This window comes from Sus scrofa, chromosome 3 (genome assembly GCF_054392235.1).
Source record: "Sus scrofa isolate SSC_HxYL_T2T_F1_AM1 chromosome 3, Sscrofa_HxYL_maternal_Yorkshire_Landrace_v2.0, whole genome shotgun sequence".
Taxonomy (NCBI): Eukaryota; Metazoa; Chordata; class Mammalia; order Artiodactyla; family Suidae; genus Sus; species Sus scrofa.
Window position 1 is genome coordinate 90,788,988 of NC_139385.1, and position 16,193 is coordinate 90,805,180.

General features: G+C 37.8%; 1 protein-coding gene across 8 annotated transcripts in view; it reads left to right on the forward strand.

The window, feature by feature from the left end:
• Window positions 1-16,193, forward strand: part of WDPCP (WD repeat containing planar cell polarity effector) — a 416,303-nt gene that overhangs the window by 172,638 nt on the left and 227,472 nt on the right. For 7 of the 8 annotated variants that reach the window (XR_014841819.1, XR_014841820.1, XM_085019068.1 and 4 more), the window contains 2 exons: window positions 11,333-11,521; window positions 14,676-14,799. Coding sequence is in view for 6 of the 8 variants with exons in the window: in XM_085019068.1 (XP_084875194.1) it covers window positions 11,333-11,521; window positions 14,676-14,799 (313 nt within the window). In the remaining 2 variants the exon portion in view is untranslated. The remainder of the gene's footprint in view (window positions 1-11,332; window positions 11,522-14,675; window positions 14,800-16,193) is intronic. The other variant, XM_085019070.1, reaches the window with a different exon arrangement.

Sequence of the window (16,193 nt, forward strand, 5' to 3'; positions counted from 1 at the left end):
AGAGTTATGCCTCCTGCTTGGTTTTTGTTTCTCAGGATTGCTTTGGCGATTCTGGGTCTTTTGTGGTTCCATATAAATGTTTGGATTGTTTGTTCTAGTTCTGTGAAAAATGTCATGGGTCATTTGATAGGGATTGCATTGAATCTGTAGATTGCTTTGGGTAGTGTGGCCATTTTTACAATAGTGATTTTCCCAATCCAGGAACATGAAATATCTTTCCATTTCTTTACATCTTCTTTGATTTCTTTGATTAAAGTTTTATAGTTCTCGGCATATAGGTCCTTTACCTCCTTGGTCAGGTGTATTCCGAGGTATTTGATTTTGTGAGGTACAATTTTAAAAGGTATCGTATTTTTGTATTCCTTTTGTAATGTTTCATTGCTGGTATACAGAACTGCAACTGACTTCTGAATGTTAATCTTATATCCTGCTACTTTGCTGAATTTATTCATCAGTTCAAGGAGTTTTGGGGTTGAGTCCTTAGGGCTTTCTAGGTATAGTATCATGTCATCTGCATACAGTGACAGTTTGATCTCTTCTCTTCCTATATGGATGCCTTTTATTTCTTTGGTTTGTCTAATTGCTGTGGCTAAGACTTCCAAAACGATGTTGAAGAGCAGTGGTGAGAGTGGGCATCCCTGTCTTGTTCCAGATTTGAGTGAGAAGGCTTTCAGTTTTTCCCCATTGAGGATTATATTTGCTGTGGGTTTATCATAAATGGCTTTGATTATATTCAGGAATGTCCCCTCTATACCCACTTTGGCGAGGGTCTTGATCATGAATGGATGTTGAACTTTGTCAAATGCTTTTTCTGCGTCTATTGAGATGATCATATGATTTTTGACTTTTTTTTGGTTAATGTGGTGTATGATGCTGATTGATTTGCGTATGTTGAACCATCCTTGTGAACCTGGGATGAACCCAACCTGGTCATGGTGTATAATTTTTTTGGTATGTTGTTGGATTCGGTTGGCTAAGATTTTGTTGAGAATTTTTGCATCTATATTCATCAATGATATTGGGCGATAGTTTTCTTTTTTGGTGGTATCTCTGTCTGGTTTTGGAATGAGGGGGATGGTGGCCTCATAGAATGTCTTTGGGAGTATTCCTTCTTCTTCAACCTTTTGAAAGAGTTTAAGGAGGATGGGCACCAATTCCTCTTTATATGTTTGATAGAATTCACCTGTGAAGCCATCTGGTCCTGGACTTTTATTTGTAGGGAGTGATTTTATGACCTCTTCAATTTCATTTCTAGTGATCGGTCTGTTCAGTTGGTCTGTTTCTACTTGATTCAGTTTTGGCAGGCTGTAAGATTCTAGAAAATTGTCCATTTCTTCCAGATTGTCAAACTTGTTGCCATACAGTTGTTCATAGTATTCTCTTATGGTTTTTTGTATTTCTGCTGTATCCGTTGTGATTTCTCCTTTTCCATTTATAATTTTGGTTATTTGGGTTCTTTCTCGCCTCTTTTTAGTGAGTCTGGCCAGGGGGTTGTCAATTTTGTTCACCTTTTCAAAGAACCAGCTCTTGGTTTTATTAATTTTCTCTATTGTTTTTTGAGTCTCTATTTTATTGATTTCTTCCTTGATCTTTATAATTTCCTTCCTTCTGCTGACTTTAGGACTTTTTTGTTCTTCTTTTTCTAATTCGTTTAGGTGGAGGGTTAAGTTGTCCATTTGGGATCTTTCTTCTTTTTTGAGAAAGGCCTGTATTGCTATAAATTTCCCTCTGAGCACTGCTTTCGCAGCATCCCATAGATTTTGCGAGGTTGTGTCTTCATTATCATTTGTTTCAAGGTAGTTTTTAATTTCCTTCTTGATTTCCTCATTGACCCATTGGTTTTTTAGTAGCCTGTTGTTTAGTCTCCATGGAGTAGGTTTTTTCTCTTTGCTTTTCCCATGGTTGATTTCTAATTTCATGGCATTGTGGTCAGCGAAGATACTTGAGATAATTTCTACGCTCCTAAATTTATTGAGATTCGCTTTGTGTCCCAATATGTGGTCGATTCTTGAGAAGGTTCCATGAGCATTTGAGAAGAATGTGTACTCTGCTTTTTTTGGATGTAGTGTCCTGAAGATATCAATGAAGTCTAACTTTTCTATTGTTTCCTTTAGGATCTCTGTTGCTTTATTGGTTTTCTGTCTAGAGGATCTGTCCATTGATGTGAGGGGGGTATTTAGGTCTCCTACTATGATTGTATTCTCATCAATATCTCCCTTTATGTCTGTTAATATTTGTTGTATGTATCTGGGTGCTCCTATATTTGGGGCATATATGTTGATGATAGTAACATCCTCTCCTTGGATGGATCCCTTAATCATTAAGTAGTGTCCTTCTTTGTCTTTCTTTATGTCTTTTGTTTTAAAGTCTATTTTGTCTGATATGAGCGTTGCGACTCCTGCTTTTCTGTCATGTCTATTGGCGTGAAATATTTTTCCCCAGCCTTTCACTTTCACTCTATATGTATCTTTTGTCCTAAGGTGAGTTTCTTGTAGGCAGCATATTGAAGGTTTTTGCCTTTTTATCCACTCAGCCACTCTGTGTCTTTTGATTGGGGCATTCAGCCCATTGGCATTTAAGGTGATAATTGATAGATGATTATTTATTGCCATTTGAACCTCGCGTTCCAGTTGATTCTATGGTTCTCCATTCTTCCTTTCTTTTTTTTTTTGGTTGGATGGTCTCCTGTTGTTATCTGCTTGAGTGTATTTTTTTGTTCATTTTTTGCAAATGCAATATTTGGTTTTGGCTTGTGGTTGCCCTGTTTTTTAAGTATGCTAACCCCTTCCCATAATTGTGTGTTTTAGCCTGATGGTCCTGTAAGTTCAAACACTTCATTACTATATTAAAATTAAGAAGAGAGACATACAAACAAACAAACAAAAAGGGTTATTTCCTTCCTAACATCCCTTGCCCACATTTTATGGTTTTGATGACTCTTTTTTATTTTTTTCCTTTTTAATTTTATTTTGTTTGAAGCATGTTCATGATTAAATCTGTATGCTGGCTTATTTGAGTGACTGCTCTCTGATTGCGGTTTCCTCAGTCCTAGTTCTTCCTCTTCTTCTTCTTTTTTCTTTTTTCTTCCCTTTCCTTCCTTTCTTTTTGGTTTAGAGAAGCCCTTTCAATATTTCCTTTAACCTGGGTTTTGTGTTGCTGTATTCTTTAAGTTTTTGTTTGTTGGGAGAAATTTTTATTTCCCCTTCTATTTTAAATGATATTCTTGCTGGATAGAGTATTCTAGGTTGCATATTTTTTCCTTTGAGCACTTTAAATATCTCTCGCCATTCCCTCCTGGCCTGTAGTGTTTCTGTAGAGAAATCAGCTGATATTCTTATGGGGGTTCCCTTGTAGGTAACATTCTGTTTTTCTCTTGCTGCCTTTAGGATCCTCTCTTTATCACTAACTTTTGCCATTTTTATTATGATGTGTCTTGGTGTGGGTCTGTTTGGGTTCAGTTTGTTTGGGGCCCTCTGTGCTTCTTGTATCTTGAACCCAGTATCCTTTAGATTTGGGAAGTTTCCATCGGTAATTTCTTCAAATATATTTTCCATCCCCTTATCTTTTTCTACTCCTTCTGGAATTCCTATTATGCGTAGATTGGCCCGCTTTATATTATCCCATAGGTCTCTTATATTGCTTTCCAGTTTTTTGATTCGGTTTTCTGTCTGTTGACCGGATTGAGTGATTTCCATTATTCTATCTTCCATATCACTGATTCGTTCTTCTGTATTATTCATTCTGGTTTTTACTGCCGCTAGTTCAGTTTGCATCTCTGCAAATGAATGTTCTAGTTTTTCTTGGCCCCTCCTTATATTTTCTAGTTCCTTTCTGAGGGTATCTGCATTACTGTTCATATCTTCTCTTAATTCCTTCAGTATTTTCACTATTTCTCTTTTGAACTCCAGGTCTGTCTGACTGCAGAGATCTGTTTCATTGTTGACTGTTTTAGGTGAGTTCTCCTGTTGGTTTGACTGGGGGTGGTTTCTCAGCTTCTTCATCTTGCTTGTTGTTTTCTTTCTCCTGAGGGAGTTGTACTCTCCGTTATCGGGCAGTGTTTGCCTTGTCACTGCTGTGGAATATTTCCTGAGGGCTGGCGTTGTTGGTCAATCTTTTTTGAGGCAGTGTGGCTTTTCTGGAGTGTTGATGGGGCTAACAGGGTCTCTTTGAAGCAAAGGAGGGCTTCCTGTGGGCAGACAGGACTGGGAGGTCCACACCACGATGGTAGCAGATTTCACTTGGTCATGCAGAGCTTGCTCTGGTGTTTTTAGGCTGTGGGGTTCTTGCAGGGGTTGGCAGTGTTGGGCAGCTGCTCTCCAGGAGTGCATCACCCCCTGGGGGCTGGAGCAGATATCTGGGTCACTGAGAACCTAAGAGGCTCTTCCTTAAGGCAGCCCAACTCAGAAGGACAGCCTGAGAATGTAGGCGGATCTTTTCACAGTCTGGCCGAGCTTGTTGCAGATTTTCTGGGCTGCAGGGGCTCTTGCAGGGGGCTGGTGGTGCTGAGCAGTTATTTCACGGGAGTGGGGCACCCCCTGGGGGCTTTGGCGGGTAGCAGGGCCACTGGAAACCCAAGAGGCTCCTCCCCAGGGCAGCCCGACTCAGAAAAACCGTGCGAGAATTAGGCCGATCTATTCACAGCCTGGCTAAGCTTGTTCTAGCTTTTCTGGGCTGCAGGCCTTTTCTCGGGGGCTGGTGGTGTTTGGTGCTGCTCTGTGGAAGTGTAGCCCCTCCAAAGGGCAAGCAGGCCTGTGCAGGGACAGCCCCTGCGGTGGTAGGCTTCAGGCAATTGTTGAGGCCAGCCCTCCCGGATGGCAGGCAGCCCCAGGTTCAGCGAGAGCGTAGGGGGTGTTGGGGGTGGGGGGAGGGGATGCACTGGGAAGCACAGCTTTCAGCTAGCTAGCGGGCCTGTAAGCTTGCTGTGGCATGGGGGGTATTCTATGGGGACACACCCCTTCTTCTCTCCCCTCCCCAGCATGGGCGCAGACCTGGCTCTTCTCCCAGGTTCCCTCTGATGCGGCTTTCCACTTCCCCACCCCTAGAGTATTGTTCCCTTCCTCTGTGACACCTTTGTTTTCTAGTCTCCCAGGCAGTCTCTGCCTGGTGAAATGGTTTCTAGACCTCCCAAGCAGTTTCCGCTCTGCCCCGCCCCCCCCAGCCCGGGGACTAACCTCTGGAGCCGAGGTCTCGGTGCCCAGCCCCCACCCAGGCGTCCCCCGGCCCTTTTTCGGGGACTAACCTTCGGAGGCAAAGTCTCGGTGCCCAGCCCCCACCCAGGCGGCATCCCCCGGCCCTTTCTTGGGGACTAACCTTCGGAGGCGAGGTCTCGGTGCCCAGCCCCCCCCCCCAGGCGTCCCCCGGCCCCCTCTCGGGGACTAACCTTCGGAGGCGATGTCTCAGTGTCTAGCCCCCACCGAGGCGTCTCAATTTTTGGTGACTGTGCCCGTAGTTCAGATGGTCCGTTCGGTTCTTGATCAGCTTTTCTGTACTCCAACTTACTGCTACACTCTTCTCTGCATCTGGAGATTCCTCCGGTTCGTTTGATCTTTCCCCCGTAGGTGACTTTCCAGGGTGCGGGATCCCTTTCTCCTCCGCAGTTCCCTTTCGGGAGCGCCCGTCCCGCTCGGATTCACCTTCTCTCACTCTCCTCTTTTCTCCCATTCTGCCCAGTAATGTCACGAACGTCTTGCCGTTATTGGAGTTTAGGTTCCTCTGCCAGCGATTGGTTGCTATTCTGTGCGAGTCATTTATTCTGTAGATGTGCTTTTTTTGTTGTGTGTGTGGGAGAGAGCGAGCGTGTCCCCCTACTCCTCTGCCATCTTGTCCTCTCTCAGTAGTTGATCACTTTTACTGATTGTTACAAAGAACCAGCTTTTGAGTCATTGATTTTTCTTTATTATTTTTCTTTTTTAAAATTTTTAAATGATTTTTATTTTTTCCATTGTAGTTGTTTTACAGCATTCTCTAAATTTCTACTGTACAGCATAGTGACACAGTCACACATATATATAGACATTCTTCTTCTCACATTATCCTCCATCATGATCCATCACAAGTGACTGGCTATAGTTCCCTGTGCTATACAGCAGGATCTCATTGCTTATCTATTCCAAAGGCAATAGTTTGCATCTATTAACCCCAGTCCATCCCACTCCCTTCCCCTCCCCCTTGGCAACCACAAGTCTGTTCTCCAAGTCCATGAGTTTCTTTTCTGTGGAGAGGTTCATTTGTGCCATATATTAGGTTCCAGATATAAGTGATATCATATGGTATTTGTCTTTCTCTTCCTGACTTACTTCACTCAGGATGAGAGGCTCTAGTTCCATCCATGTTGCTATTTCATTTTTTATGGCTGGGTAGTATTCCATTTTATATATATATATATATATATATATATATATATATATATATATATATATACATACCACATCTTCCTAATCCAATCATCTGTTGATGGACATTTGGGTTGTTTCCATATCTTGGCTGTTGTGAATAGTGCTGCAATGAACATGCAGATGCATGTGTCTATTTCAAGGAAAGTTTGGTCCGGATATGGGCCCAAGAGTGGGATTGCTGGCTCATATGGTAGTTCTGTATTTAGTTTTCTGAGGTAACTCCGTACTGTTTTCCGTTGTGGTTGTATCAATTTACATTCCCACCAACAGTTATAGGAGGGTTCCCTTTTCTTCACACCCTCTCCAGCATGTGTTATTTGTTGACTTGTTATTGATGGCCATTCTGACATATGTGAGGTGGTACCTCATAGCAGTTTTGATTTGCATTTCTCTAACAATCAGTGATGCTGAGCATTTTTTTCATGTGCTTGTTGGCTATCTGTGTATCTTCTTTGGAGAGATGTCTATTCAGATCTTTTAACCATTTTTCTGTTGGGTTGTTGGTTTCCCACTCTCGACCACGTTTATTCAATATAGTATTAGAAGTCCTAGCCACAGTAATCAGACAAAAGAAATAAAAGGTATCCAGATTGGAAGAGAAGAGGTAAAATTGTCACTGTGCAGAGAACATGTTACTATGTATAGAAAACCCTAAGGACTACACACAAAAACTACTTGAGCTAATCAACAATTCAGCAAAGTAGCAGGATACAAGATTAACATTCAGAAATCGATTGCATTTCTATACTAACAATGAAATATTAGAAAAGGAATATAAAAATACAATACCTTTTAAAATCACACCCCAAAAAACTAAATACCTTGGAATAAACCTGACCAAGGAAGTGAAAGACTTATATGCTGAGAACTATAAAACATTAATCAAGGAAATTACAGAGGATTCAAAGAAATGGAAACCATGCTCCTGGATTGGAAAAATTAATATCATTAAAATGGCCAAACTACCCAAAGCAATCTACAGATTCACTATAATTCCTATCAAATAACCCATAACATTTTTCACAGAACTACAATAAACAATTCAAAAATTTATATGGAACCATAAAAGACCCAGAATTGCCAAAGCAATCTTGAGGAAAAAAAACCAAGCAGGAGGTCTAACTCTCCTAGACTTCAGGTAATATTACGAAGCTATGGTAATTAAGACAGTGTTGTACTGGTACCAAAACAGACATGCAAACAAATAGAACAGAATAGAGAACCCACAAATTAACTCAGACACCTATAGTCAATTAATATTTGACAAAGGAGGCAAGAACATAAAATGGGAAAAAGACAGTCTTTTCAGCAAGTGATGCTGGGAAAATTGGACAGCTGCATGTAAATCATTGAAACTAGAACACACCCTCACACCATGTACAAAAACAAACTCAAAATGGCTGAAAGACTTAAATATGAGACAAGACACCATCAAATTCCTAGGAGAGAACATAGGCAAAACATGCTCTGACATCAACCTTACAAATGTTTTCTCAGGTCAGTCTACCAAGACAACAGAAGTAAAAGCAAAAATAAACGAATGGAACCTAATAAAACTGACTAGCTTTTGAAAAGCAAAGGAAACCATTAAAAAAAAAAATTTTTTTTTTTTTTTTTTTTTTTTTTTTGCCACTTGAGTGTAATGGCCTGATGTGCTATCTCAGTTCCCAGACTGCAGTTGTGAAAGTGCTGAATCTTAACCACTAGACCAACAGGGAACTCCCTCTTTCTCTGCATTCTTAATATGGAAGCTAGGACTATTGATTTTAGACCTTTTTTTCTTTTCTAATTGAAATATTTAATGCTAGAAATTTCCCTGAAGTATAACTATAACCACAACTCTATCTTACAGATTTTGATGCTATATTTTATTCATTTAAAAATATTTTTACTTCATGCTTTCTTCTTTGACATGTTGATTATTTAGAACAGTGTTGATTCATTTCTAAATAATTGTTTCCCAACATTTGTCTTTTTTTTCCACGTCCTATTTATTTTACTACATTTTGCTATTGTCTATCCCATGAGCTTATTTATACTTTTTTTCTGTATGGTAAAAAATTTACCTAACAGTGTGCAATGGTGCATCACGCCCCAGCTCCATGTTCACTTATATCGTTTAAGTCCTTGGAATCAGCTCTGGTGGAAGTAGTTACACCACTTCTATTTACCAGCACACTTAAGATATAAGGGGAGTATTTTCTCCTTTGAAAATTTTGGTGTATAAATCCTTATACACTAAAAATAACCCAGGTATCTTTCTGTTTTGACATCTAACTTCTGTTGTTTGGGAACCTATTCTGTATGATTTCAAATCATTTAAATTTATTGAGCCTTGATTTATCACCCAGAATATGCCTCATCTTGGTTGATCATATATGCGCACTTGACTGTGTAGACTGCTGCTGTTGGGTGAAGTGTTTTATAAATGCCAATTAGGCCAAATTCATTGATAATTTTTTTTCAAGTATTTTCTATTTTTACTGACTTTCTGTGTATATGTTTTTCACCTAGTCAAAGAGAAGTGCTGAAATCCCCAATGGTAATTGTAGATTTGACTTTCTCTCCTTTTAGTTTTATCCGTTTTTGCTTTACTATTTTAGATCACTGTATTAGGTACAGTTAAGATTGTTATGTTTCTTCATGAATTTTCAGCACTTTATTATAAAGTTAACAGAATTGTAACATAATTCATTTTTTTCTCTCATCATTTGTTTTTCTTTTCTTTCTTTCTTTTTCTTTTTTTTTTTTTTTAGGGCCACACCTGTAGCATATGAGAGTTCTCCAGCTAGGGGTCAAATTGGAGCCGTGCTGCTGGCCTATGCCACACCCACAGCAATGTGGGATCCAAGCCACATTGGTGACCTACACCACAGTTTACGGCAACACCAGATCCTTAACCCACTGAGCAAGGCCAGGGATCAAACCTATATCCTCACGGACACTGTGTTGGGTTCTTAACCCACTGTGCTACAATAGGAACTCCTGTTATCATTTTAAAAAGAACTACTGTTGTCTCCAGCTTGCATAATTTCAGAAGAAAAAATTGCAATTATTTATATCTTTGTTTCTCTATACATCATGTGTCTTTTTTCCACTGGTCACTATTTAAGAGTTTCTCTTTATCACCTTTTGAACAATTCAGTTATGATTAAATGTTAGCTTTTCCTCTCAATACGTCAGTTCTTCCTCTTGCTAGAAGTATTGCTTAGGATCTAGATACCGTGAACAGATTTTAGATATTTTTGGTTCTTTCTAAGTTCCTACACATTGATATCTACTGCCAAGGAACCACCCCAATTTATGAGGACTTCCAAGTTCTTGCTTGACTATAGGCTCATGAAGGCTTTTGGACAGTAGCATTTGTTGATTCTACCAACACAGAAAGAATAGTAAAATTTTATTGCTTAATATAATCAGGGCATTTCCCCAGATTCCCTATCAAGTTGAATCCTGCTAGCTATAGTACAAGATCTCATTTTTATGTGCCTTGAAATTAGTATGAAGAACTTTAGCATATTTCTCATAAACTGATATATTTTTTAAAGTCTTGAAACTTATAACTATTCCAAGTAAATGATGATGATGATGACAGTAATGAAAAGAATTACAGTAATATATACTTTACAGCTTACAAACAGTAATTTCATGTACATTTTCCCATTTAGCTTTATGACTATTCATACTTAGAAATTTTGTAGATTCACTCAAATCAGTAAACATTTGCAGAAAGAGAAAGATTTTATAGCCATTTTAAAAAGATTTTTTTAAAACCTTCCTTAAAATCAGAGTTCCTGTCGTGGCTCAGTGGTTAACAAACCCGACTAGTAACCGTGAGGTTGCAGGTTCAATGCCTGGCCTCGCTCAGTGGGTTAAGGATCTGGCATTGCCGTGAGCTGTGGTGTAGGTTGCAGATGCGGCTCAGATCTAGCGTTTCTGTGGCTCTAGCATAGTCTGGTGGCTATAGCTCCGATTGGACCCCTAGCCTGGGGACCTCCATATGCTGCGGGTGCAGCCCTGGAAAAGACAAAAAAAAAAAAAAAAAAGACAAAACAAAACAAAAAAAACTTCCTTAAAATCACTAGTGCTTATTGTCATTTAAGTATGCAGAAACTGTTAGTTTCAAATGAGATCAGCCATATTTAAAAGATAATAAGATGTAACTAGAACAGAATGACCCCTCCTTTGTTTTGTGCTCTTGCTTCTTTAAGAGTGGAAGTGGATTTTCTTGCATTTTAAAAGGATAAGCAAATGTGTTTATGTTGTACCAAGATATTTTATAACAGACCGTAGTTGTGAAAGGGGATCAATAACCAGATTAATCCTCATCATTTCTTACTAATAATTAGTAACAAGGGAATAATCTGTAAATGCCAATTTAAAATAAATTTGTATGTGGTATCTATAATGAAACTATTGAGAGCAGCCATTAATAAAAAACAGTCTTAAAAACATTTATATAGTTACATTATATGAGTCATAGATACTTGTACTTTTTGACCTCCAAGTATATGGGGCTGAAGACCAGATGCACCTCAGAACTAATGATGCTGATCAGTAAGATTTGTTTTGCATCAAAATTTTGACTTTAAATATATACAACAGAGCCCTAAACAACAGATGGGAAACATTAAGTTATCTCTTATGATTTTTGTAAAAATTCTCATGTTATTCGTTTTCAGCCTAGTTTGATTATGTGGAGTATAAACTAGTTAATATGTGCCGAATGATAAACATAAGCTAGATAGAGTTGATAGGTGATATTTAAAGATTTGACCACATTGCCATATTACTTTTGCTCCCCCCCAAATCCCACATTTCTAGCACTTTATGCAAGATATGATCACTGCTTTTTTTCCTTTATAGAAAAGTTAAATCTGTTTTTGTTATTCTAATTTTTATTTTGAAAAGATTCACTTGATTTTTTTTTGTGACAGGTATCTTCACACAAGGACAGCTGGGCCTGCTAGACGTTATCTTCCAGTACATTCACTGTGATGAGATCTGTGAGGCAATAAACATCCTGAGTAGTATGAACTGGGACATTCTGGGCTACCAGTGCTTTATCAGCATGAGTGCCATCATAAACCATCTTCTTAGACAAAAGCTCACTCCAGAAAGAGAAGGTCAGACTTGAAATATATTTCATAAATGGGTTTTCTATAAACACGAAGGACATTTTGCTGAGTCAGTTATATTTTGAGGATGTTCTGGAGTTGTGTTACTGTAGATTAGAAGACAAAAAAGGTTAATGCCCTATTAAACTGATGAAATCGGGTATCAAATAATTATTCCCATGTGGCACTTACTGTGTAGTGTCTGTCAACATAAAGAACTTGTCAACTTTTTTGTGTATACCAATGTTGGAACTCAAAATGCAGTCATTGTACATTTCAGACCAAGTTCAGGTGTGGAATATGCTCAGATTTCAAACTTTGATCAAGAATTTCATGTATTCTCTAAGGTATGGAAGACAAGGGACTCTAAACAAAGTCCTTATTTCTCCTTCACTTTAGAAAACTGTATTTTTCTCTTACAACCCAGGTTCTCTGTCCAGACAATAGACTTTATCGCTGGATATGTGTGTGTGGTGTGTGAGAGAGAGAGAGAACAAGCAAGAAATTTCAGGCCACACTATTCCTTCTTGTTTTCATTCTAACTTAAAGTTCTAATTCCCCTCTCCCTTCTGCCTGCTTGGATTTTCCAACCTTCTATTAGTAAATAATTTTACCATAGGATCTCAGATGTTTACTGTGAAAGAGAAATAAGACATTGTTTAAAAAAGGAAAAAATATGTGCCACATATGGTAATGAAATTAATTTTTATATTTGCCAGTTATTTGGTATATATATTTTTATTATGAGTAATTTATTTACTTAATGTAAAATGCATCTAAACATTCTTGTATTTGAATCTTCAGATATATATATATATATATATATATATATGTGTATTTGTATCTTTGCAATAAGCATTAGCATTAATAGTGGGAAATTATGGTCAAGGAGAACTGAGGTAATTTACAAGGTAAGGAAAACAGGAAATATTTCAAAAGGCCTTTACTGAAGAATATTTTTTTCTACTATTTTCTTTCCATATTTATAGATTTTCTTACTACATTTCCAAAGTAAAAAAAAAGTCATTTAGATAGAATTCTGTATATAACCTTCATTTTAGTAATTTTGGAGAAGAATAATCATAAGAACATGTTCTTTCAAGAAGTCTGCATCATGAGACTTGGCCCAACTCAGAGAAGGACCACAATAAATATTTATTTAATGTTAATTGAATGTGCTTTTTGGAGATAGTCCAACCCATCTATGGAGATTCCAGTACTTCTGCAATGAGAAAATGCCTAGCACAGTGCTTGGCCCACAGTAGGTACTCAATGAATATTAGTTAAAAGTAAAAAGAAGTGTAAAACTTCAAAATTTCAGGGTACTAAGATTATTGTAATATTTCTACTGCAGCATTATCTCAGTTATTTCTCAGCATTAGTACACGTTCAAGATTAGGTGCATAGCAGAGGGGAAAAAAGCAGCAGAGTCCCTTAAAAAAGCCTATTATGGCACACATAATCCATGCAAGAGATCCTGAATTTACAACTGAAGAAATACGAGGAAGATAAAATACTGACTCTTTCTTACTCAGGACTCTGAGAGATTGCTAACACCTTAGTGAATTTGTATTGTAAAATCCCTGTGTAGTAAGAAAGATTATTAGGGAATTCACAAATGGGCATTATCAGATTCCTGCCTTAATAAAGGATATTTTCAAGGAACCATATTGGGTAGATAGGGAAATAAAAAGCTTGTGTGATTCTAGGCTATTAAAATAAAATGCTTGCATGATGCTGGGTTATCAGAATATGTACATTTTAAGTAGGTATATACACTTCCCCCCAAGTAACTGCAAAACACATTTGTAAAACATTCAGGAATCTTCTCTATTGAGATTTATTCTGTCTGAATCTGACAAATTTGACATGGTAATTTGTTTTCCTTTTATTAGTGGAACCCAGTGAGTTCTTTCATTTGTAGCTGTGTTGTGGTTATCTTTGAGATCTTCATTTCTGCCTTAAATATCAAGCTGGGCTATCTAATGAATCTGTAACTGTGCTGGGAGTTACACGTATTCCATGTAGGCTCAAACATTTCAGATGTACGAAACATGCTGTCAGGAAAACAAGCAATGGCAAGAGAATATGGCTTGTTTTCACAATAGCATTGCTGTATTCAATTTTAATCTAAATTGACTGCTGCTTTGAAAGAAAATACCCCTAAAGTTCATCTTACTTTACTGTCTAGATTTGAGATTAAAAAAAGAAATTACTAACAGCTTAGCCAAGTCCACAGCAATTACTCTGATGAGGTATTTAATACTTTCAAACCCAAATATGCCTAAAACTAAAGAATTTTGCTAAATAAGGAATCGTTTATTCGACTCAGTGCTAGTAGCATAAAAATCAGTAGAGTCTTACTGTGAACGGTATCCTCATATGACTCTCACCATTGTGGTAATTATATAACTTCCAGGTATCTCTGGGAAGAAACACAACCCCATTGGCATGTTTTGGTAAAACTGTAAAGTAGGCAAAATGGGCCTTTTTCTCCAGTTACTAGCCCTTCGGTTTACCGGAACCTGCTCTCCAATCCTTCTTTCTTAGAAGAGTGTCGGTTGACCAGAGCAGATTAACATGCCATCCCTCCCAGGGGTGTTAGCTTTCACACTTGGACAAAACCAACAGTCTTGTTTAGGGCAGGATTTAGGCAAGGTATAGGGATTTTGTCTCTCTTTAAAGTTGTAACGGGGAGATATTATTACTCCAATAAGGCTATTTTTATTTGTATTATTTTTTTTTAAACATTGCCAATACCATATTTATGTCCTAATGTAGAAAGGCTAGTTTTCTCCTTTCATCTAGAGAGTAAATGTTGAGCACACTGTGAGTTGATTTTACTGGAAATACTAGTTCAAACTGTGTTACTCTGATGAGTCACTGTTTTAATTACCCATTTGTGGTGAGAGATTGATTCATTATGGATTTCTTCAGTTTTGACAGCTTTTTGTTGCTCAGAGTCATTGTCAGCTTTGCCTCAAGTGAAAGTTTATACACAGGTTTGTTTTTGTACCAGCTGTCATATTTTATTTTCATCTTTCCTGCAACAAGCTCACATTTCATCCAAGTTTGCAAAACCTGACTGACTGCAAACATGAGTATTCTGTTGTAATTGAAGGAGTTTCACTTGTTTTAGTGCTGCTATGTTTGAATTCCACAGCACAGCTTGAGGCAAGCCTTGGAACCTTCTATGCTCCAACAAGACCACTCCTGGATACAACTATATTGGAATATAGAGACCAGGTCAGCAAATATGCAAGGAGATTCTTCCACCACTTGCTCAGGTGAATGATATCTTTGGGTTAATTAGTGTCAGATGAATTACAAGGAACCATCTTCTTTAATTACAAAATACTCTAATTCATAATATGGCTCTCTGTTTTCTAATAGTCCGTCTTCTAAGAGAAAAATCATCTCTTGCTATTTTTTATTTAATTTATTCTTATTTTCCTGTTAAGGGCTATATTGGAATACTGTTGAGGGCTTTTACGAAGTACACTTTAATAGAATTTCTCCCTTAATATGAAAGCAAAAAATACCAGCTATGTAAAGTCAGTTTAAAAATATTAACTTCATTGTTCTCTTAGCAATAGAGAAGTGTTTACTTTAATTGTGGCTAAAAATATGAATGTGCTATAATGTTCTGAGACAATCACTGGTTTGTTTTCCTTTTAAAATTACTATAGAAAGATTGTCCATTGTCTTCCTGTATAATGTGGAAAGTTGCTAGCTTCACTGTGCCTCATTTTCTTTGCTTTAAGTTCCTTGAATTCTTTTAATCTTAAGGATTATATAAAAATTAGATCATGTCAGAGTTCCCATTGTGGCGCAGCAGAAACAAATCTGACTAGAATCCAGTGAGGATGCAGGTTTAATCCCTGGCCTTGCTCAGTGGGTTAAGGATCCAGCGTTGCCATGAGCTGTAGTGTAGGGTGCAGACGCGGCTCGGATCCTGCATTGCTGTGGCCTAGGCTGGCAGCTATAGCTCTGATTTGACCCTTAGCCTGGGAACTTCCATGTGCCATGGGTGTGGCCCTAAAAAGCAAAACCAACCAGCCAAAAAACAAAAAACATTAGATGATATCAAGAAATTACTCTGAGACAAATACTGTAGAAGTTGAAGGACAAATACGTACAGTATATTCTATATACATAAGGTTCAAAAATGGATGGAAGTGAATGGATGGATAGCAAAAAATAGTTACTTACTTTAGGTTTATATCTAAATATGTCAATGCTAGAAGTAAAAACAAGGAAGTGATTAGCACAAAATTTAGGATAGTGTGGAGTGGGTTAAGAGAAATGAGAGAGGAACAAACACATGAGAGCCTTCAAGGTATTACTAATGTTCCAGTTCTTAAGTGGGGTATGTATCAGGGACTATTAAAAAGTATTATTCTTTTGGCTAAAGAATAATATGACATATTTTATAACAGCAATAGCATTTTCAGTTTCATGTACTAAGAGGAATTATTAGAGGTGAATTTAGAGCTTCAGTTTTACTTACGGTATAACCTCTTATAGTTCTTTTTAACTCAAGTAATTTCATGCATAATCTTGCCTTTTTTTCTCAGAGCAACCCTGTTAAAGGGGGTGTTATCATTTGACAAATGAGTAAACTATTTATAAAGTGGCACTTTGATCTCTACCCAACAGTGAAGGCTTTGGAAAACAGTCT